The 25,245-nt window shown below is 40.3% G+C and overlaps 1 protein-coding gene across 1 annotated transcript in view; it reads left to right on the top strand.

Moving 5' to 3' along the window:
- Positions 1-1,647: 1,647 nt before the first annotated feature.
- LOC122540171 (29 kDa ribonucleoprotein B, chloroplastic-like) overlaps positions 1,648-25,245 on the top strand; it is a 26,587-nt gene continuing 2,989 nt past the window's right edge. The window contains exon 1 of the mRNA XM_043675508.1: positions 1,648-2,275. Coding sequence (XP_043531443.1) covers positions 1,811-2,275 — 465 coding nt within the window. The 5' untranslated portion in view covers positions 1,648-1,810. The remainder of the gene's footprint in view (positions 2,276-25,245) is intronic.

The raw sequence follows: 25,245 nt of genomic DNA, 5'->3' as shown, positions 1-25,245 counted from the left end.
TCATTGGGAAATTGTTGGAATTCATCATTAAAAAAATAGTAATAGGATATTTTGAAAGTCGATGCAATCCATCAAATTCTGCATGAGTTGCAGAAAGCTCATAAGCAGGTACGGCAGGTAATGAGGGCAAATGACCTTTTGGCACTTATTGCAAAAGGAATGAAGCATAAAAGTAAGGAAGTGTTGTTGCAATTGTGAAAGTCATCTGGAGTATTGTCTCCAGTTTTGATCCCTGTACATCAGGAAGGATGTAACTGAATTGGAAGCAGGTCAGAGATGAAAGTCTTGTCTTATGAGGAGAAATTCAACAGTTTAGACCTATACATGTTACACTTTAGAAAGATCAGTAGAGATCTAATTGCGGTATGTAAGATGCTAAACTGGATTGACAAAGCAAACCTTATTTGGACGTTTCCACTTGTGGGCAGTCTGAACTGTGAAGTCATAGTTTTAGGCTATAGAGTGGCTGATTTAAAACAGAAATAAGGAGGAATTTGCTATTCATCGGAGAGTGCAGTGGAAGTAAATTTGAAGTGGAGATAGATTCTTTTATTTCAATAACAGGTTAAACGGCTTGGGGGGCAGACAGGAAATGGAGGTTGAGGGGTGACCTCATAGAGGTTCAAAAATCATTACATAAGGAGAATGGCAGGTGTCTTTTCCCCAGGGTGGGGGATTTCAAGACGAGGGAACATATTTTAAGGTTTAAGATTTTAAAAAGATTTGAGGGGCTTTTTTATTTTACAGAGTGGTTCATATGTGGAATTAACTTTCAGAGGAGTGGTGGATGCGGGTAAAGCCACAACATTCAAAAGACATTTGGATAAGAAATGTTTGGAGGGCTATGGGCTCAGTGCAGGCAGATGGAACGAGTTTAATTTGGGATTATGGTTTGGATGGACCAAAAGGTCTGCTTCCGCGCTGTACGATTCTATGACTGTATAAAACACTTTCTTTTCGGTAATAGATAAGTTAATCAAAAATAACATTACCGAATCAAATTAATATAATTTAGTGATTTATGATAGACAGTGTAATAGCGGTCTTGAAATACTTTAATGGATTACCTTTTCTCGTGTATGTTCCTTGCGAAACCTTTCCTATCCATCCTCCCGCCTTGCAGTTTTTGTAAATACTGCTCAACCAAAAACTGTTGCTCACACCCAATCCATTCGTATATCATTAGCTCTGCCTACTGACCTACACTGGTTCAAGTTTGACCTAGGGAGACTTCACTCTGTTGAAGGTGTTCTGCACATAAGTTTGAACTGGTGGTGAAAGCAAAAACACGAAAACAGACCATCTGGACTAACTATGCAGAATGTGTGTTAAATAAATGCAATTCTGTTAAATGTCCTGTGTCTGTCAAACAACCGTTCAAACCGTTTAATTTATCCCAACCCTTAATATGGCCCACTATGATCCGGTTATTCTCTTCCCTCTTAAGCAATTTATTCGTTAACGTAAAATAAAGCAAAAACTGCGGATGTTGGAGATTTGAAACAGAAGGTGGAATTAATGAACAATCACCTAACTCGCCAATGTCAACTCTACTTTTTTTCGACAGTAATTTCAGTTTTTGGCCATTTCAGTGGTTTTTATTTATTCTCCTGCAGCTGCTCTTTAAGAACTAGCCGAGCCCCCGAATTGAAAGGGGTGGGAGAGACGGCCATCTTCTCTTGCGGCCATTGAAATGAGGCTATTTCCGCTCTCTGCTTCCTCTTTGTCTGTTTGTGCGGACTGACTGACTGATCGGCGCCATTCTCCGCTCCTGCACTTTCAGCTTCGAGTGCGCACTAATCCCCTCACCATGTCCGACGACGGAAAGTTGTTCGTCGGCGGCCTGAACTTCGACACAGACGAGCAATCCCTGGAAGAGGTTTTCTCCAAGTACGGCCAGATCGCTGAGGTGAAAGTGATTAAGGACAGAGACACCATGGCTTCCCGCGGCTTCGGCTTCATCACTTTCGAGAACCCGGACGACGCCAGGGACGCGCTGCAGGCCATGAACGGAAAATCCATCGACGGGCGGCAGATCCGAGTGGGTCACGCCGAGAAGAAGTCGGGAGGAGGCCGTGGTTACGGTGGAGGCCGAGGCGGTTACAGTAACCGGAGGAGAGGCGGCGGCGGCGGTTACTGGGATGCTGACAGGAGCTCCGGCTACAGCGGCGGAGGCCGCTACGATCCAGGAGAGCGGGACAACTACTCGGCTGGATACAGGAACCAAGGAGCATACTACTACGGCAGCGGCGGTGGTAGTTATGGAAGTCGCCCTTACAGGGACTATGATTGATCACATCTAGAGAAGCATTTCTGCCAGATTCAGGATCGACTTTCCACCTTGTTCTTAAAATGGCGCTTGGAACCACAGAAAGCAGCATCTGATGATTATGATTTGCCTGTTATGTTAAAATGCTAGAAAACCATTTTCTCTGTTGTCATGATTTAATCTTGTTACCTGTTGTTTAGTCTGGAGTACTGCCCCATGATGGCCTTTCGAACATAATACCATGTCGTTTTCTATATTTTTAAAAAATTAGGACCTTTGGTCGTTTGAACGTTCATTGCCGGTTTAGATCACCATTGAATCTCTTTTCATCAGCTCCCTTTGGAATTTGTTGAAATCGTTTTGCTTTCTGGTGAGATTTTTTCCACAATTCCATATGGTGCAAAGAAAGGGCGCGCAAAAAGCACTTTTCCCTGTTTCCCCCATGTGGCCGATCCCCAAACGCCATTTTATCTTTGGAATGCGAACTGCTATTCATATTTTCTTTTAATCGACCAATTTTCATTGAATCAATTCACTTGTGGGCACAATTAACTCATGAGGATGGAGTATTTCTTTAATGTTTTTTGAAGGAATTTAAAATGGCTTCACATGGAAAATTGTCATTGTCTTCTAAGGAAGTGTGTTTTGGGGGGTGGGGAAGACCTAAGTCTGAATGCCAGCAATGTGCCCAGTTTGAACCATTTCCCTGCCAGTGAAAAGTAATAAGTCCCCTCCACAGCAACGTTTTATGTAACATATTACAAGATTTTCTGAAAGCAAACTGATTTTTTGTTTTAAAACTCATTTATTGAAAACTGTATACTGATTTTTAAAAATCAATTGTCATTTGTTGTACTTTCATCAGCTGGCATAGTCCTTTGAACAGAACATTGCCACCTGGGAGACAAATCTTTGCCAGTGGATTTATCTGAATAAAATGCAGCTTCAGGAATACTAGTGACTTGTCTTTGTTCTAAATCATTCAAATTCATTCCAAGGAGATCAATCTGAAGATGATCCTTATCTTCTCTCGTTATTTGATTTGTCTTAATCTGTAAATGCTGTGGATTTTGTGATGCCTTTCAAGACAACTGCAAGGACTAAGGTAAATTGCTGAACACTTATTTCAAATATTATATTTGTGTAAAGCAATCGTGTCAACATAAGTACTATGATTTCTTAATGAGAAATATTATTGTAAGAAAGCTGAATAGTTACCAGAAATTCAACCTTAATTTTATGTCCTAAGTCCTTCCAAAAGATCTTTACTCCTTTATGCTGTATTGGCTTCCGTTACATGATTTGAGAGAGTTTATAGTGTGGGTTAGGTATATGATCATAATGGTGATTTTAGTTGATGTGGGACACTTACACAAGTGGCTAGGTACAGATCAATTGAAAACTGCCCAGCCTTCCATTTTACACCCCCTGTAAACCAACTCATGCAAAATTCCAGTCCTGTATTCAAATGCATCACATTCTGTTTTTCATTACAGTAATCATTATAGAATTTTTTTGTCTTGCAGCCTGATTTTGCTCAAGTGAAATGCTGAACTGAGAATGTTCTACATTATTAACCTGCAAGCTCTGTGATTGATTTTAAAATGTTTTTATATGCTGCAATCCTGTGTTAACAAAACCAGATGTAGGAGCAAATTACTGCAGATGCTGGTATCTGTACTGAAAACAACAAATGCTGGAGATCAGAGCAAGTCAGACAACATCCGTGGAGAAGAGAGCAGGCTAACGCTTAGAGTCTGGATAACACTTCTTCAGAGTTTCACCAGATACAGAACTGGCTCAAAGGTAGAAGATAGAGGGTGGAGGGTTATTTTTCAGACTGGAAGCCTGTGACCAGTGGAGTGCCACAAGGATCGATGCTGGATCCAATACTTTTCGTCATTTATATAAATGACTTGGGTGTGAGCATAAGAGGTATAGTTAGTAAGTTTGCAGATGACACCAAAATTGGAGGTGTATTGGACAGCGAAGAGGGTTACCTCAGATTACAATAGGATCTTAAACAGATGAGAAGTGGCAGATGGAATTTAGTTCAGATGAATGCGAGGTGCTGTATTTTGGGAAAGCAAATCTTAGCAGGACTTATACACTTAATGGTAAGGTCCTAGGGAGTGTTGCTGAACAAAGAGACCTTGGAGTGCAGGTTCATAGCTCCTTGAAAGTGGAGTTGCAGGTAGATAGGATAGTGAAGAAGGCATTTGGTCTGCTTTCTTTTATTGGTCAGAGTATTGAGTACAGGAGTTGGAGGTCATGTTGCGGCTGTACAGGACATTTGTTAGACCACTGTTGGAATATTGCGAGCAATTCTGGTCTCCTTCCTAATGGAAAGATGTTGTGGAAACGTGAAAGGGTTCAGAAAAGATTTACAAGGATGTTGTCAGGGTTGGAGTATTTGAGCTATAGGGAGAAGCTGAACAGGCTGGGGCTGTTTTCCCTGGAGCGTCGGAGGCTGAGGGGTGACCTTGTAGAGGTTTATAAAATCATGAGGGACATGGATAGATCCCATACAGTATAGAACCTTTGATCCAACAAGTCCATACCGACCCTCTGAAGAGTAACCCACCCAGACCCATTTCCCTATAATTTACCTCTGACTAATGCACCTAACACTGGGCAATTTAGAATAGCCAATTCACCTGTCCTGCACCTCTTTGGACTGTGGGAGGAAACCCACGCAGACACAGGGAGAATGTGCAATCTCCACACAGTTGCCCAAGGTGGGGATTGAACCTGGATCCCTGGTGCTACGAGGCTGCAATGCGAGCCACCATGCCGCCAAATAGTCTTTTCCTTGGGGTGAGAGAGTCCAGAACTAGAGGACATCGGTTTAGGGTGAGAGGGGAAAGATATGAAAGAGACCTGCGGGGCAACTTTTTCACATAGCGTGGTAAGTGTATGGAATGAGCTGCCAGAGGAAGTGGTGGAGACTAGTACAATTGCAACATTTAAGAGGAATTTGGATGGGTATATGAATAGGAAGGGTTTGGAGGGATTATGGGGCGGGTGCTGGCAGGTGGGGCTAGATTGGGTTGCGATAGCTAGTCAGGTTGGACTGAAGGGTTTGTTTCCGTGCTGTAGATGTCTATGACTCTGAGTCATCCAGACGTGAAATATTAGCTTGCTATCTGCATGGATACGGTCTGTCTGGCTGTAATGTGTAGCATTTGTTGTTTTCTTAATAAAATCAGAGCTTGGCATTGTATAGAATGTGTGGAACTGAAACCAACCATTTGGCCCATTGATGCTCCACATAAGCCTCCCCTTATCTGACCCTAAAAATATAACTTCCTGTTTCTCTCTTGTGTTACTAATCCAATTTCCTTCTAAGTGTGCTTGTGAATTTAATTGTTCCTTGTGATGGTAAGTTTTGCATTCTCAACACAATTTGTTCCTGAATTCTTAGTAGACTCATCCATAACCATCTTATGACCAATTCTCTCAAACCTTTTACAGTTTATAATTCAAAACCTTTCAATTTGCCTTAAATAATTCTGTAATAATTTGAAGGGCCTCCATTACATCAGCTTTTTCCAGAGAGAAAAGCTCCTTCTGGTTCAGTCTTTGACTAATATTAATGACCTCGATTCTATATTTGTACTTGCAATACTTTATTTGCACTTTGTATTTTGTTAAAAATCTCAACTTCAGGTTACAGTCCCAACAGGTTTATTTGGAGGCACTAGCTTTCGAAGTGCTGATTCTTCTTCAGGACTATAAGACACAGAATTTATAGCAAAAGATTTGTGGGCGGCACGGTGGCACAGTGCCTCACAGCGCCAGAGACCCGGGTTCAATTCCCGCCTTGGGCAACTGACTGTGGAGTTTGCACGTTCTCCCCATGTCTGCATGGGTTTCCTCCGGGTGCTCCGGTTTCCTCCCACAGTCCAAAGATGTGCAGGTCAGGTGAATTGGCCATGCTAAATTGCCCGTAGTGTTAGGTAAGGGGTAAATGTAGGGGTGTGGGTGGGTTGCGCTTCGGCGGGGCGGTGTGGACTTGTTGGGCCGAAGGGCCTGTTTCCACACTGTAAGTAATCTAATCTAAAAATTACAGTGGCAAAAGTGAGGACTGCAGATGCTGGAAATCGGAGTCTAGATTAGAGTGGTGCTGGAAAAGCACAGCAGGTCGGGCAGCATCCGAGGAGCAGGAAAATCGACGTTTCTGACAAAAGCCCTTCATCAGGAGCACCACTCTAATCTAGACAAAAGATTACAGTGTCATGCAGAAGAAATGATAAACCTAGATTAAGTCTTTCATCTTTTTAGAATGGGTTTTTGCTTGTTTCAGTTCCTTGATATGTAAATCCCAGAATTTCATTTAAGTCACATTCTCAAGATAACCAGGTTTTCTAACAAAAGGTGTCAATTCAGCTCAGAATGCATTAAAGGTGTGAGGTTAAAATCTGACTGTCCCAATCTTGAGTCAACTGGTACTATTTGTAAAGTGGGATTTATAGAATATTAGATGGATTGACTGTAGGTTATGCATTTTTGAGCAAAATACAATGCATCTGCAAATATTCTGCAGATACAAATTCACCCCATAAATTTATGTGTGCACATACAGGAGAGACTGAGTGAGTGCTTCCAAATAAACCTATTGGACTATAACCTGGTGTTGTGATTTTTAATTTTGTCCACCCCAGTCCAAGACTAGCTTTTCCATTTGTATTCTGTAATAGGGACATCCAAATTATGTACTAGCCTGATCCATTCAAAACTTTGTATAGGTTTTACCTCCATTTCTGAAATTATGAATATCCTTTAGACATGAATTTGAATGTTCTTGTTTTTTCTGTAACTAATGTACATTGTTATTGCAGTGACTTTTTTGTGTATTTATAGCCTTATAATAACCCTCTTCTATCTTGTATTTCCACCCCAGTTTGGTATTAATTTTCTAAGAAATTCTATGGCCTTGTAAGCAAATTTGTTTATAGTAAGCTGGTATTTCACCAGTCAGGATGTAAATATTGTTCTAAAAATACTTTTAAGAAATTAATATATAAATGGTTAACCAATATAAATGTAACAGATGTGTGTACTTACATTTAATGATATACTTCTTGGCTCTGTCATTTATACTTTTTGTTCTAAACTCACTTGTGAAGCGTGAACATTGCTGGCTGGCCAGCAATTTATTTCCTGTCCTTAGTTGCCCTTGAGAAGATGACGGTGAGCTGCCTTCTTGAACCACTATAGCCCATGTGTTGTAGTTTGACCCACAATGCTTTTCGAGAGGGAATTACAGGATTTTGACTCTGTGACAGTGAAGGAATGAGATATAGTTCCAGGTTAGGTTGGTGAGTGGCTTGGTGTGGATGTTGCAGGTGGAGGTGATCCCATGTACCTGCTGCTCTTGTCCTTCTAAATGGAAGTTGTGGGTTTGGAAAGTGCTGACTATGGATCTGTGGTGAATTTCAGCAGTGTCTCTTGTAGAAATTACATTGCTGCTACTGAGCTTTGGTGGTGGTGTTGGAGTCTCACTCAGCCAGGCAAGTTCAAGAGTGTTTAAACATGATGCTGACTTATGCCTTGTAAATGATGGACAGGCTTTGAAGAGTCAGTAGGTGAGTTAATCACCACAGTATTCCTAGCCTCTGACCTGCTCTTGTAGCCATTGTTAATGTGACAAGTCCAGTTGAGTTTCTGGTCAATGATAACCCCAAGAACGCTGCTGGTGGAGGATTCAGAAGTTCATAAGGTATGGGAGGACAACTAGGCCATTCGGCCTATTGAGTCTGCTCCACTATTCGATCATGGCTAATATGCTCACCCCCATTTTCCTGTCTACTCCCCTTAACCCTTCAACTCTTTACTAATTTAAAATCTTGCCTCCCTCCTCTTTAAATTTATACACTGTCCCAACATCCACCACACTTTGGGGTAGCAAATTCCACAGCTTCACATCCCCTTGATGGTACCCTCATTGATCGTAACACCATTAAATGTAAAAAAACAGGTCGTAGTCTGGGTTTGTGTGACACGAATATTACTTGCCACTTGTCAGCCCACGATATTACCCCTTGATAATATCCAGATGTGGTTGCATTTGAACATGGACTACTTCAGTATTGGAGGATTTGCAAATGGTGCTGAACATTGTGCCATCATTGGCAAACATCCCCACTTCTGAACCTGTGATGAAAAGCAGCTCATTGATGAAGCAGCTGAAGATGGGCTGAGGACAACTTTTTATATTCCCCAAAGATGGTTAGGAACACAGGACTGCAATATCATAGCAATTACAGAAATGTGGCTTAGGGATGGACATGACTGGCAGCATAATGTTCAGGGATACAAATACTGTAGAAAGGGAGGCAAGAGAGGAGAGGGATAACAATGCAGCTGTACTTAGGAAGGATATTCCCAGAAATACATCCAGGGAAGTTATTTGGGCGGAACTGAGAAATAAGAAAGGGATTGAACACCTAATAGTCAGTGGAAATTGAGAAACAAATTTGTAAGGAGATATCAGTTATTTGTAAGAATATTAGGGTGGTTATGGTAGGGGATTTTAACTTGGACTGGGAGAAAGTCAGGTCTACAGATGCTGAAGATCAGAGTCGAGAATGTATTGCTGGAAAAGCACAGCAGGTCAGGCAGCATCCAAGGAGCGGGAGAATCTGCGTTTCGGCTGAAGCCCTTCATCAGGAATGACTGAAGGGCTCTGGCCTGATGCGCCGATTCTCCCACTCCTCAGATGCTGCCTGATCTGTGCTTTTCCAGCAACACACTCATAGACTGGGACTGCCATAGTATAAAGGGGAATGGAGAGGAACTTTATTAAGCGTGTATAAGAAACTTTTCTGAGTCCATATGTGGATGTACCTACTAGACAAGGTGCAAAATTTGACCTACTCTTGGGAAATAAGGCAGGGCAAGTGACCCAGGTGTCAGTGGGGGAGCACTTTGGGGCCAGTGACCATAATTCTATTAGTTTTAAAATAGTGTTGTAAAAGGATAAAGCAGATCTAACAGGTGAAGTTCTAAATTGGAGGAAGGTTAATTTTGATGATATTAGGCAAGAACTTTCAAAAGCTGATTGGGGGCAGATGTGTGCAGGTAAAGGGACTGTTGGAAAATGAGAATCCTTCAGAAATGAGATAACAAGAATTCAGAGACAGTCTATTCCTGTTAGAATGAAAGGAAAGGCTGGTAGGTGCAGGGAATGCTGGATGACTAAAGAAATTGAGGGTTTGGTTAAGAAAAAGAAGGAAGCATATGTCAGGTATAAACAGTAAAGATTGAATCAATCCTTAGAGTATAAAGGCAGTAGGAGTATACTTGAGGAAATCGGGAGGGCAAAAAGGGAACATGAGATAGCTTTGGCAAATAGAATTAAGGAGAATCCAAAGGGTTTTTACAAATACATTAAGGACAAAAGGGTAACTAGGGAGAGGGCCCTTCAAAGATCAGCAAGGCAGCCTTTGTGTGGAGCCACAGGAGATGGAGGAGATACTAAATGAGTATTTTTGCACCAGTGTTTACTGGAGAAGGACATGGAAGATATAGAATGTGGGGAAATAGATGGTGATATCTTGGAAAAATGTCCATATTCCAGAGGAGAAAGTGCTGGATGTCTTGAAACGCATAAAGGTGGATAAATCCCCAGGATCTGATCAGATGTACCCTAGAACTCTGTGGGAAGCTGGGGAAGTGATTGCAGGGCCCCTTGCTGAGATATTTGTATCATTGATTGTCACAGGCGAGGTGCCAGAAGACTGGAGGTTGGCAAACGTGATACCATTATTTAAGAAAGGTGGTAAGGACAAGCCAGGAAACTGTAGACCAGTGAGCCTGACGTCAGTGGTGGGCAAGTTATTGGAGGGAGTCCTGAGGGACAGGATTTACACATAATTGGAAAGGCAAAGACTGATTAGGGATAGTCAACATGGCTTTGCGCATAGGAAATCATGTCTCTCAAATGCGATTGAGCTTTTTGAAAAAGTAACAGGATTGATGAGGGCAGAGCGGTGGACGTGATCTATATGCACTTCAGTAAGGCGTTCCCCATGGGAGACTATTACCAAGGTTAGATTTCATGGAAATTAGGGAGAACTAGCCATTTGGATACAGAACTGGCTCAAAAGTAGAGGATGGAGGGTTGTTTTTCAGCCTGGAGGCCTGTGACCAGTGGAATGCCACAAGGATTGATGTTGGGTCCACTACTTTTCATCATTTACATAAACGATTTGGATGTGAGCATAAGAGGTATTGTTAGTAAGTTTGCAGATGACACCAAAATTGGATGTGTAGTGGACAGTGAAGAAGGTTACCTGAAATTACAATGGGATCTTGATCAGATGGGCCACTGGGCTGAGGAGTGGCAGATGGAGTTTGATTCAGATAAATGCGAGGTGCTGCATTTTAGGAAAGCAAATCTTAGCAGGACTTAATGATAAGGTCCTAGGAAGAGTTGTTGAAGAAAGAAATCTTGGAGTGCAGGTTTATAGCTCCTTGAAAGTAGAGTCGCAGGTAGATAGGATAGTGAAGAAGGCGTTTAGTATACTTTGTTCATCAGAGCATTGAGTATAGGAGTTGGGAGGTCATGTTGCAACTGTACAAGACTTTGGTTAGGCATCTTTTGGAATATTGCATGCAATTTTGGTCTCCTTCCTATTAGAAGGATGTTGTGAAACTTGAAAGGGTTCAGAAAAATTTACAAGGATGTTGCCAGGGTTTGAGGATTTGAGCTATAGGGAGAAGTTGAACAGGCTGGGGCTGTTTTCCCTGGAGTGTCGGAGGGTGATATTATAGAGGTTTACAAAAATATGAGGGATAGGGTAAATAGATAAAGTCTTTTCCCTGGGGTTCAGAGGGATATGGGCCAAGTGCTGGCAAATGGGATTAGATTAGGTTGGATTATCTGGTCGGCATAGATGAGTTGAACCAAAGGGTCTGTTCTATGCTGTACATCTCTATGGCTCCATGAAAAAGAGCAATGAGTAAACTGACAAACTGCTGTCTTATTTTGTCAAGCATCAACAAAGTCACTTTTCTCTGGCATTATTTAAAATGCTCACTAACATATTTAAAGCACAACCAACACTTATCCATTTAACTATTTGTTATTTTACACCCCTAATGAGAAGCATAGCTGATTTGCAGAGGTGCGAGTGGGATTATAATGTATTATAGCTGAGCACAAAAAGCAACAACTGAGAAAATGGCAACTCTTCATTCATCTTCTCCCACAGGTAAATTTTGACTCCTGCACTAGCACCCAGTATCAAGGTGCTGTGTGTCATACTATAACTGGCTGATGTTCACTTTGTGGGTTTATAATAAGCCAAATTTGAGCAAGCATTGTACAATAATTCACATTTATTTGAACAATTATAAACTGCATTTTGATATATTCTGTATGTAAGATATACACCTATATAGATTTGAATACATCCAGAATGATTGAATGTATTTTAAGGTAATGAAATGTAGGTATTGCTGACTCGACCAGTACTGTTCATTATCAATCACACTGGAAAGCGATCACTCATCACCATCTCTAACTGCTGCAGTCTGTAGTAGGTGCTATTTGGAAGGACCTTGGCCTCACTGAAGGACTAGCAAGACAACATGCTTCTAAGTTAAGATTTCTTGGAATCTTTTTCAATGCTCTGTTATCATGTTCCTGCTGCCATGTCTTTCTGGATAATAGGGGTCACAAATGCTGTTTCAGAAGCTTTGAGTTGTTGTTGTGCTACATTGCATGTCATTGATGGTGCATTTTTGTCACAGTGATGGAGGAAGCAAATATTCAAGATGTTGACATGAATACCAATCAAACAGGCTGTTTTGACCTCAATAGTATTCAGTATCTTCAAATCATCCAGCCAGTTGGAGGGTATCATTTTCCTGACTTCTGCTTTGTAGATTGTCAGAAAGTTTCAGGGAATCAGAAGGTGAATTATTGTCAGAATTCTCACCCTGTGATCTGCTCCAGTGTATATACTTATGGAGCTGTTTCAAATCAAGTTTCTGATCCATATTGTCACCCAGCATGATGTTGGAGGAGAATTTAGCATCGGAAATGGTATTGAATGTGAATGGGAAATAATTAGGTTCTCTTGTGCTAGAAATGGTCATTGCCTGGCATTTCTGTGGACCAGATGTTACTTGCCACTTATTAGCCTAAGCCAGAATATTGATCAGATCTTGCCATGAGCAGGAATGGACCTCTTTTTATTTATGAGGAGTTGTAAATGGAATTGAACACTGCATCCCCACTATTGACCTTGTGTTGGAGAAAAGGTTATTTCTGAAGCAGCTGTTTGGATCTGTGCTAATGTTGTGAAAACTCCTGCAGCAGCAATGTCCTGGAGCTAAGACAATTGCTTACATGAACACAACTGTTTTCCATTTCCCTAGTGGTGATGGTGGAACCTAAACTGAATAGGTTATGGCTGACTTAAGTGTTGTTAATAGTACTGTAAATGATACCTTCTACCAGTTGGCTAATGGACAATGATAATTGACCAGATTGTGTTTGAGGACACATTTACACAATTTTCCAAATCATTAATCCATAGCAATTTCTGGAGCACAGCCTTTAGGTAATTTGGAAATTGCAAAGTCAACTGAATGTAGTATAAAATGTAACAGAGGCAGTAAATGTTCTGGACTATTTTGAGGGTGATCACCTCACATTGCTAGGAATACAACAGCTCTTAATGAAGATCCTCAGGGTAATGAAGGGTATCCTCAGGGTAGGAACCAACAGCCCAGGGGTGTAATGAGGATTATTGGAACTGGATTTAACTGAAAGTCATACCCTTTTAAGATTTCACAGTATGGACAAAATTACTAATATTGATTATTAGGCATTGAGGAGCAAGGGAAGTTATGCGTGACTGATTATTGAGGGGATTCTGTAGTTGGAATAGATGTGATCCAAAGTTTCAAAGTATTTGGCTTGTAGATGTTTTTCAGAATGTCGCTGAGCATAAAATATTCAACAGTGTAACAATGATCGTCCAGAAGTTTTACATGTGAAAACCAGAGGCACAGATGAGAATAGATTCTAGGTTCTGTGAAAAAATTTATGAAGTTTAAAAACTAGGTTAGGGAGAAGATCCTTGAGGGCAGTAATCTCTGGATTGGCCTGCTAGCCACGTGCTACACAAAGCTAAGAATATTAACGTTCTCCCAGTCACTCACTGTTCAAAGAAAACATAGGTTTATGTACTATCTTTGTGACCAGGGCACATTGCAACATTCGTAACAGCCAATGAAGTACTTTCGAAGTATAGTCATTATTGAAACATAAGAGACCTGGTTGCCGATTTGCAAAGTGCATGCTGTCCGAACATTCTATGTACAATTAACCAATGTCATTTGTCTGATCATGGTTGAGGAACAAATACTGGCCAGTATGTTTGACATAACTTCCCCTGCTGTTTGCAAATAGCAGCTTCAGATCTTTTACATCCCTCTAAAAGGCTGTCTGAGGAAAGACACATCTCTAGTACAACATACCCTTGATAGTAATTTTTGTATTCACATCCTGGATTTGCACCCACAAGTTTCTGACTCAGGCAGAAGTAGTACCAATTGAGTTTCTGATTTCTCTGATACTAGAGATGGCTATACAGGCAGGATTGCCTGCCTTCACTGAAACTACAAAAGCACACCTTGCTCTGTTAAAACAACAGTAAGGAAAGATTTAAACTAATTATGGTGGTGGAAGGGGAAAAGGCATGGAATTTTTAAAAACTGATTAAGAATTGGTCAGGCAAATGAGCAAGATAAGACAGTTCCATGAAGAGCTGTGTCCACACAAACCTAGCACTGTGAACTAAATAAATAAAAAGCACAATTTTTCTTAAAAATATGTTCCAGTCAGGTGCCTGTAATGTTGATAAAGACCAAGTACCATACAAGAAAGAATGGATAACAGACCGGTAAAGCAGTAGAAAAGAACAAGGAGTCTTGCTTTGTTTTTATATGGAGATAGCCAGGTTGTATAGAGTGTGTTTGAGGATATGCAGAACAACACAACAATTATGACAAAGGTTCATGGTTCATTAATATTATTATTTTGAAACTTTGTTTCTAATTTGGGCAGGACCATGTATAGCTTTAAGTTGGATTGGTGTGTGTTGAGGAGATAAAGCTTTAGTTTCATTTTGTGTTTTATGGAAGTTTATTTACATGTATTTAATTGAGGCTTTTTAAAACAAAATGCAAGTTGAAAAGATTCTTGCTCTAGAAAATAAGTGTAAAAGGGCATTAAAACAAAGGGCTATTATCTTGCATCAAGGGCTCCTATGACACAGAGACAGAAACTTTTAGAAAGAGAACATCCAGAAGATTAGTGGTGTGCAGGTCTCTTTCTGAGCGAAACGTTCTGCAATGTTTTAAGTGCAATCCTGTCTCCAAAACACATAGGACAGAAGAAAAGAGGGCTGGAGTGGCTTGTAAGAGAGGAGCTTTAGAAACCGAAAACTTTAAGGTTTCAGAGAAGATATCCAATAAGGCTGTTGAATGCTTGAACTTAAGGATGATTTGAAGGAGCTGGTGTTGGATTGGGGTGGAGAAAGTTAAAAATCTCTCCACACCAGGTTATAGTCCAACAGGTTTATTTGGAAGCACTAGCTTTTGAAGCACTGCTCCTTCAGGTGGTTTTGAAAGCTAGTGCTTTAAGGAAATGAGCCGTGTTAGCAGCTTGCTTAAAGTTTTTCTGAAGGGATATTAACTAAGTAAATTGCGTAAATTGAATGCAAAGTTTTGCCAGAAAGAAACCAAGTATTGTTGTGCCCTCTGAACAAGGAACGTTCAGAGGGCACAACATGGTGGCTCTGGTTAGCACTGCTGTTTCATAGCACCAGGGACCCGGATTCGATTCCAGTCTCAGGTGACTGTGTGGAGTTTGCATATTCTCCCCGTGTCTGCATAGTATTCCTCTGGGTGCTCCAGTTTCCTCCCATAATCCAAAGATGTGCAGGTTAGGTGAATTGACCATGCTAAACTGCCAATAGTGTTCAGGGATGTGTAGGTTAGATGCACTATTCAGGGGTAAATGTGGAGTAATAGTTTAGGGGAATGGGTTTGAATGGGCTGCTCTTGGAGGGTTGATGTAGGCTTGTTGGGCCAAATGGCCTATTTCCACACTGTAGGGATTCTAAGAGAATTTCTATGATAAGATCTCACTGACATTCGAATATCTGTAATGTTATGTTGGGGGTTAATTCTCGACATTTCTAATATTACCATTTTAAATGATTCTTTATAAAGTGTAATATTGTTAATTTGATTTACCTTTTACGTGTGATAAATTTTGTTCTTTTGTTAAGAATGCATTAGCAGCCTCTTTTGAATATGTTAGTGACTGATCACAGTCAACAAATTGCGAAAGAACTTGTGGTTTATCGGGCATGGTTTCACTCTGGGATCCAACTTGTTCAGTATTACCATCAACTGGGATCACTGCATAATAAAGAATAACAAAATAGCATAATAATAGAATTCCCCACAAAATGATTACTAGAATTTTTTTCAGAACCTACATGGGCACAAATCAAACTAGATCAAACCATCTTAATCTTATGGTAAGGGAACATTTTGCCAATAATGACCATAATATGAATGAGTTTGAGGGGAAATAAGACAGTCTAAATAAAACAAAGGCGAGAGGTGAGGAGAGTTGACCACAGTAAATTGTGTTGAATTGTTAATGGATAAACTGAAAGGCAAAGAGTAAGTATTAAAATACATACTCCGTAAAATGTCAGAAGAAAAGTAAAAGCTTTTTGTGTTGTTAACCAATCATGATTGACAAATGAGGCAAGGCACAGTATCTTGTTGAAAGAAAAGGTTTAATCAAATGCCAGGATAAGTGGAAATTCAGTAGACTGAGAGAGACACTAAAGGATGCAAAGAAAGTAATAAGATTCAAAAAGGAAATGTGATACTGAAAAATATTCAGAAATATCAAAGTTGACAGCATTTTTAATAAACATTGTTCAATTATTAAATGGAACTGGGCAAAATGGGCCTAAAGAAGTGGAAGACTTGCTCAATGAGAACACTATCTGTTTTCACAGTGGAAGAAGAGAATGAACTACCAGTGTTGTAAGGATCTGAGGTACTCTGGAATGGAAACTAAGAAATAGTTGAGAAAATTGCTAATCCATTATTTAGAAGTATCCAGAACTCGTTCCAGACATGCCTTTGGATTTGAAACTTATAAATATTATTCATCATCTTGACTAGGGATGACTTTATCAAGAACGTGTCCAACTTTACAGTCTTGTTAAGTGCTCCATCTTGCAACATGGGCCTGGTGGCCAGGTAAGAGTCCTTTGCCGCTACCTTTGGAGCAAAGGTCACCAGTCTTTGGCGCATCTCGCCTCCACTTACACCCTCACCACTGAATCTCACTGGACCTCACCCATGCAGATGCCACTGATGCTGCTGGGAACCCAAACTTGCCTCCGGAAGCATCAGCCATGAGTCAGCACTAGGACAGCCTCAAAAATGCAGTATCTGTCAGAAACCCAAAGTCGTCTCCGTTCTGCTGGACCCTCTTGCTAACGCCGATGTCATTGCATCCAAGCTCTTCACCATGAGGTAAGAAAATAGAGGAAAAAAAAGAAAAGTGGACAGGTTGCATGAGCTCCACCAATAATACACATCAATGAAGACAATATCCTAGTAAACCTCGTTTGCACCCTCTCAAAAGCCTCCACATTCTTCCTAACATTCTTCCTATAGTGTGGTGACCAGAACTGCAAACAGTATTCCAAATACGGTCTAACTAAATTTTTATTCAGCTGCAACATGACTTGACAACTTTTATACTCCATGTCCTGACTGACTGTATGCCACCTTTACCACCATATCCATTTGTGATGCCACTTCTATAGAGCTATGGACTTGCACCCCAAGATTCCTCTTTATATCAACACTGCTATGGGTCCTGCCATTGACTGTACATTTTCCTCTTGCATTTGACCTCTCAAAATGCATCACCCGACACTTGTCCAAATTAAACTATCTGCTGTTGTTCCGCCCAACTTTCCGCTTATCTACATTATGCCATATCCTTCAGTAACCTTACACACTATTCACAATTCCATCAATTTTCTTCTCGTCTGCAAACTTACTAATCAGACCACCAACATTTTCATCCAAATAATTTATATAAATTACAGACAAGCAGTCTCAGCACTGATGCTTGCGGAACACCACTGGTCACAGACCTCCAATCAGAAAATATTCCTCCATAACTACCTTCTGTCTTCTATGACCAAACCAGTTTTGAATTCAATTAGTCAATGGATCCCAGTTGACTAGTCTGCACCAGTTTACAAAAGGTACCTTGTCAAATTCTATAATAAAGTCCATTTAGACAACATCTACTTCCCTACCCTAAATCATTTTTGTCACTTCCTCAAAAAACTCAATCAAATTTGTGACACAAGACCTCCCCACCCAAAGTGATGCTGGCTATCTCTATTAAGTCATGATTTGGAGATGCTGGTGTTGGACTGGGGTGTACAAAGTTAAAAATCACACAACACCAGGTTATAGTCCAACAGGTTTAATTGGAAGCACACTAGCTTTCGGAGCGACGCTCCTTCATCAGGTGATTGTGGAGGGCTCGATCGTAACACAGAATTTATAGCAAAAATTTGCAGTGTGATGTAACTGAAGTTATACATTGCAAAATTGATTGTCTGTTAAGCCTTTCATCTGTTAGAATACAGTGATAGTTTCACTTCTTTCATGTGTAAATCACAAAACCCTTTTTTTTAAAGTTGCATTCTCTGGTTAGCTGTTAACAATGGTGATAGCTAGACAATATGTTCACATTGTCTAGCTATCACCATTGTTAACAGCTAACCCGAGAATGCAACTTTAAATCACAAAACCCTTTTTTTACACATGAAAGAAGTGAAACTATCACTGTATTCTAACAGATGAAAGGCTTAACAGACAATCAATTTTTCAATGTATAATTTCAGTTACATCACACTGCAAATTTTTGCTATAAATTCTGTTACGATCGAGCCCTCCACAATCACCTGATGAAGGAGCGTCGCTCCGAAAACTAGTGTGCTTCCAATTAAACCTGTTGGACTATAACCTGGTGTTGTGTGATTTTGTTTTAACTATCTCTATTAAGTACACTTGTGCCTAAGAATCTTCAGTGATTTCCCTACTACTGTAAAAGGCTCCCCAGCCTACAATTTCCTGGATTATCTCTATTTTCTTCTGAAACAAAGGAATAGTATTGGCTATTCTCCAATCTTCTGGGACCTCACCTGTGGCTAAAGGAGATACAAAGATTTCTGTCAAGACCTCAGCAATCTTGTCTCTTGCCTTCTTTTGTCTTATGGGTAGACCCCTTCAAGCCCTGGAGACTTACCTACCTTAATTTTTTTCGAGGTACCCAACAGTCCATCCTCTTAATATCAACAAGTCCTAGAATATCAATATATTCCTTGCTAATTTTACTATCTACCTACTACTAAGGGGGTCGTGGTATTTTGGGGATTTCAACATTCCTAACATTAATTGGGATAGCCGTAGTGAGAAAGGTTAAAAGATCAAGTGGAATTTTTGAAATGCTTCCAGGACATCTATTTAATTCATTACATAGAAGATTGTACAAGGAAAGGGGGGGGGGTGGTGGTGGTGGTGGTGGTGGTTTGGACTTACTTCATCTACTTACCCAGCTGCATTAGTTAAAATTATCAGTGGAGCAGCATTTTGCAGACAGTGATCATAACTCAGATTCAAGATTGCTGTGGAAAAGGACATGGATGGGCCTGAAATCAAATGTTCACAACTGGAGGAAGGCTGATTTTAATAAGATCAGATATGATTTGTCCAGAGTGGACTGGGAGCAGATGCTTTCAAGTAAGTCTGCCTCAGAACAGGATGCATTCAAGAAGAAACTATGGAGAGTACACATGTTCCAATAAAGAGAAAGGGTGAGACCATCAAATTCTTTGAATGCTGAATATTGAGGGATATACACTCAGTGGATTCAGGGGAAAAAAGGAGGCATATGGCAGATACCAAGGGGTCAAAACAGAAACTCGAGAGAAGATAGAAGGTATATGAGGGAACTTTAAAAAGATCAGGAGAACTAAAGGTTCATGAAAAAGTACTGGCAGATTAAAAAAAGGAAAATTCCAAGTTGTTTTACAGGTACAGTAAGGATAATGAGGGAAAGAGTTATGCCCATTAAACCACAGTGGTAACTTGTGTATGCAGCTGGAAGACATCGGTAGGGTTCGAAATGAATACTTGTGTCTATATTCGCTCATGAGGGGACGATATGGATACTGTATAGAGAACAGGGAGGAGGACTGTGATACAATTGAAGAAATTAGCATAGACAGAGACAAGGTTTTGTGGGGATATAAGAAAACAGTGTGATTGAGCCAATATCATATAATAGTTAAAAATACTAGAAAACAGCTTACCTGTTTTGAGGTAACATTATATAACAGTTAAGCCTATTCGCAGCAGAAGCAAATTTAAGTGGCAGAGTGTTGAACAGTTTACCTAAACACTACACAAGCTACCACAAACTGAACCTCACTGATGTTACAAGGGTTCAAGTCAAGTGACTTACTAACAGAATGTCATGTTGTGATTGGATTATTAAAGCTATCCGCATCTTTATAGAGTCATAGAGATGTACAGCATGGAAACAGACCCTTTGGTCCAACCGGTCCATTCCAACCAGATATCCCAACCCAATCTAGTCCGACCTGCCAGCACCCGCCCCATATCTCTCCAAACCCTTCCTATTCATGTACCCATCCAAATGCCTCAAATGGTGCAATTGTACCAGCCTCCACCACTTCCTCTGGCAGCTCATTCCATATCCGTACCACCCTCTTGTGTGAAACAGTTGCCCCTTAGGTCTCTTTTATATCTTTCTTCTCTCACCCTAAACCTATGCTGTCCAGTTCTGGACTCCACGACCCCAGGGAAAATACTTTGCCTATTTACCCTATCCATGCCCCTCATAATTTTGTAAACCTCTATAAGGTCACCCCGCAGCCTCCGACGCTCCAGGGAAAACAGCCACAGCCTGTTCAGCCTCTCCCTATAGCTCAAATCCTCCAACCCTGGCAACATCCTTGTAAATCTTTTCTGAACCCTTTCAAGTTTCACAACATCTTTCCGATAGGACACCTACCGCTCTGCCCTCATCAATCCTCTTTTGTTACTTCTTCAAAAAACTCGATCAAGTTTGTGAGACATGATTTCCCATGCACAAAGCCATGTTGACTATCCCAAATCAGTCTTTGCCTTTCCGAATACATGTACATCCTGTCCTTCCGGATTCCCTCCAACAACTTGCCCACCACCGAGGTCAGGCTCACTGGTCTATTGTTCCCTGGCTTGACCTTACCACCCTTCCTAAACAGTAGCACCATGTTAGCCAACCTCATGTCTTCCGGCACCTCACCTGTGACTATCAATGATACAAATATCTCAGTAAGAGGCCCAGCAATCACTTCTCTATGTTTAAAAAGTAAGCCAAACTTAGAATCAATGGAGTTATATGCTTATTCTCGGCAACTAGAATGTAACTGTCACTGCTTCGTAATAAAAATTCTCAATTTTTTAACCTATTGGCAACTGATTATTCGAAGAAGAAAAAGAGCATATCCCTCACATTTGAACAGTCAAACAGGTGTAAATGTAGAAAAGTCTCCAGGACAGCATGAAATTTAAACCAGGTTGTTAATATGGAGTAATGATGTGGAGATGCCGGTGCTGGAGTCCAACAGGTTTATTTGAGGGTACAAGCTTTCACAGCACTGCTCTTTCACTACCTAACGAAGGAACAGCACTCCAAAAGCTTTTATGTTCAAATAAACCTGATTTGGATGTGCCAGTGTTGGACTGGGGTGGACAAAATTAAAAATCACACAACACCAGGTTATAGTCCAACAGGTTTAATTGGAAACACTAGCGCTGTTCCTTCATCATAAGATCTTATACTCCACAACCACCTGATGAAGGAGCAGCGCTAGTGCTTCCAAATAAACCTGTTGGACTATAACCTGGTGTTGTGATTTTTAACTTTTGCCCATAGTAATGATTATGGAGGTAGGGTTGGGGGTTCATTTAGCTAAAATCACTCTCACAATTTCTTGCAAATGCTGTTTTTAGTTCACTGCTCAAAATAACTTCGAGCTTTACAAAAACGCAACTCAGATATTCATGAACCAAAAGTTAAAAATCAACCTTTCCTGTGTGTTAGGACCTTAATTTTTTATTATTATTATGTAAGAAAGATCATAAAAAATATGAACAGGACTAGGCCATTTAGCACTTCAATTCTGCTCCACTGTTCAATAGGATCATGGCTAATGTGATATTCCTCACTTTCCTACATTTACCGTAATCCTTAATTTCCCGACTGATAAATGTCGTCATCATCCTCAAAAAAAGTCCTAAAAATGTACCTATGGCATACAGAAATGTTGGAACAACAGTAGGCAATTCAGCCCATTGAGCCTGCTCCATCACTTAACATGATTTTGACTGATCAAACATTTCATTGCCTTTTGTGATTGAATCTTATCTCCACTCCTCCAGCCTGCATCCCCTTTCTTTCATCTCCACTCCTCCTCCATCCTGGATCCCCTTTCTTTCATCTCCACTCCTCCTCCAGTCTGGATCCCCTTCCTTCCGTCTCCTCGCCTCCTGCAGCTGGGATCCCCCTTACATCTCATTGTTTCCTCCAGCCTGGTGCTCCCTTCCTTCCATCTCCATTTTTCTTTCTGCTTGGATAAGTTATGGACACCAGTAGCTGACCAAGGCAGTCATTCACAGAAAACCTCCGGAGGTTTACCATTAACAATCATTAGAGCAATAATGTTAACTCTGGACTTGTGACACAGCAACAAAAATATTCCAGACACGATTGTATTATTGCTTGATTCTTGACATTTTTTTACCTCTAGTCTTGCAACTTTAAACTGAATTAATATATTTGGGGAGATAATTCCAGATTTCACTACCCTGTGTATGAAAGTCCTTCCCTATTTCACTCCAAAATAATCTAGCCATTAATATTATTTTCCCTTATTCAACACTCCCTTTTCAGAGGAAATAGTTTATCTGTGTTCATGGAAAACATTTATCATTTCTTGATTCAATTACCCCTCAAGCTTCTAAACTTGAGGGAATTGTTGCATAAATGACGTGTTTTCATAAATAATCTTTTAAATCCTCTATCATTCAGATGAATTAGAGTCCAAATTTGAATGCCTAACTCCACTCAAGACTCTGCACAATGAAGATATTGTCACTCCCCTTGTATTTTTGCCTCTGTTAAAAGGCCAACATGCCATTTACATTTTGACTCCTTTTTTACTAGATTATCATTAAATCATACTTCTCAAAGGCAATTGAGAATGGACAATAAATGTCAGCATGTCTAGCACTGTCCTGTGAATAAATAAACTAAAACACTGATCTTTAAAGTTAAAAATCACACAACACCAGGTTATAGTCAAACAGGTTTATCTGGAAGTACAAGCTTTTGGAGCGTTGCTCCTTTATCAGGTAGCTAGTGATAAGCTACTTGACAAAGGAGCAGCACTCCAAAAGTTTGTACTTCCAAATACACCTGTTGGACTACAACCTGGTGTTATGTGATTTTTAACTTGGTCCACGCCAGTACATCACCAACACCTCCACAACATAGCTACTGATCTTTATGACATTAACCAAGATACACTCTGCTGACCTGAAAATAACCTGTTCATTCCTATGCTACTTTCTGTCTGTTAAACAATCCTCAATCTATGTTCATATATTACTGCAAATCCCTTGAGGTCTCGACGTGAGGAACAATCTCTTGTGTGGCATCTTATCAAATTTCTTCAGAAAATCTAAATGCATTATAAACTTTGGCTTCCACATATCTAGCCTACTAGGTGTGTTTTAAAAAGGCTCTTAAGAAAGAGTTAATAAATAACTAATATAGCACCATTTCCCTTTCATGTAAATGTGTTGACTCCCTAAATGTTTTCAGCCTTTATCTCTCTTGCCTCCTTTAAGACACTGCTTAAAACTTGCTTGATCACACATTTAATTGTTAAGTTTTAGTGAATGTCTTATAGGACAGTGAGGCACAGATATTTAGAAAGCAGAATTTCAGACCTTAGTGTAGTCACAGCCACCCATAGTGGAGAAATTCAAATCGGAGATGCTTAGTCTTCCCAATATTTAGAGAAAGTTTAAATTCACTATTAGTGGATGTCAGGCAAACGCTCTGAAAATGTAGGTAGTGAACGGAATCTGAGGTGAAGCTGCATGTCATGGGGAGAAAGAGACAGTCATCTACGGTGGTACAATGCACATCAGGTCAGAAATGGAAGAGCACAGAGATCTTGGAAGGTTATTGTGCTGGAGAATATGATTGAGATTGAAAAAGTAATTTGAAAATAAGAATAGGACATCATGTTGAGGTTGTACATGACATTGGTGAGGCCTCTTCTGGAGTCTATGTGTGCAGTTCCTGACGCCATGTTATAGGAAGGATATTATTAAACTGGTGAAGGTTCAGAAAGATTTACCAGAATTTTGCTGGGAATGAAAGGTTTGAGTTATAAAAATAGGCTGGAACTTTTTTCACTGGAGCTTGAGAGGTTGAGGGGTGATCATTTAGAGGTTTATAAAATCATGAGGGGCGTAGATAAGATGACTAGCAAAGATCTTTTCTTTAAGGTGGTGGAGCCTGAAACTAGGGGTGAATTTGTTAAGGTGAGAGGAGAAAAATTTTAAAATGATATGAAGGGCAACCTGTTCACACAGAAAGTGGTTAGTGTGTGGAACGAACTGCCAGAGGAAGTGATGGATGTAGGTACAGTCACAATGTTTAAAAGATGTTTGGATAAGTATGTAAATAGGAAAGGTTGAAGGGAAATGGGCCAAACACAGGCAGGTGGAACTAGTTTAGTTTGGGAACATGGTCGGTGTGGACTAGTTGGACGGAAGGATCAGTTTCTGTGCTGTTTGACTCTAACTCTAATGATGCTTAGTAAAGGGAAATCACATTTGACTGTTGTTTCTCTGTCAAAAAGTGTGGCACTGGAAAAAGCACAGCAGGTCGGGCAGCATTTGAGCAGGAAGAATGATGAAGGGATTTATGCCCAAATGTCAACTCTCCCACTCCTCGGATGCTGCTTGACCAGCTGTGCTTTTCCAGCGCCAGTCTTTTAGACTCTGACTCTTGAGCATCTGCAATCCTCTCTTTCTCCTAATTACTGTTTCTATGTTCTGAATTTGCCTTTTGATTGATGGAGAATCTGTGATGGTGGCTATTTTTCATCTGAAAGCTGATTCTGAATTTCCACATTAATTCTACCGTAGACAACAAGTTCTGTCAGGAAATGTTTTGACTTTTGGAGTTCTGGGCACCATATTCAAAGCAACAGATCCATAGCATGGTTAATCCATTATTTGAGATTATGTTGTAATCAAATCATTCAACATAATAGGACATTGTTAATGGGTACTATAGATTAAAATGTTCTAGTCTGATTGTATTTATCAAGTTTACTTATGTTAAAGTAGAACTTGGGGAGAATGATACGACTGAAAAAGAATGATTTTAGGGTGCTTTCTATATATTAAGTTAAATACAGTGGATGTTCAAAGAGATTTGGAGGTTCAAGTGCGTAGATCTTCAAAATGTCATGAATAGGTACAGAAAATAAACAAGAAGGCTAATGGAATGCTTGCCTTTATATCTAGAGGGTAAAAACAATGACTGTAGATGCTGGAAACCAGATTCTGGATTAGTGGTGCTGGAAGAGCACAGCAGTTCAGGCAGCATCCGAGGAGCAGTAAAATCAACGTTTTGGGCAAAAGCCCTTCATCAGGAATAAAGGCAGAGAGCCTGAAGGGTGGAGAGATAAGCTAGAGAAGGGTGGGGATGGGGAGAAAGTAGCATAGAGTACAATAGGTGG

The sequence above is a fragment of the Chiloscyllium plagiosum genome, chromosome 3 (assembly GCF_004010195.1).
Source record: "Chiloscyllium plagiosum isolate BGI_BamShark_2017 chromosome 3, ASM401019v2, whole genome shotgun sequence".
NCBI classification, from domain to species: Eukaryota; Metazoa; Chordata; class Chondrichthyes; order Orectolobiformes; family Hemiscylliidae; genus Chiloscyllium; species Chiloscyllium plagiosum.
The sequence above is the reverse complement of the archived record's forward strand: the minus strand, read 5'-3'. Positions and strand labels throughout refer to the sequence as shown.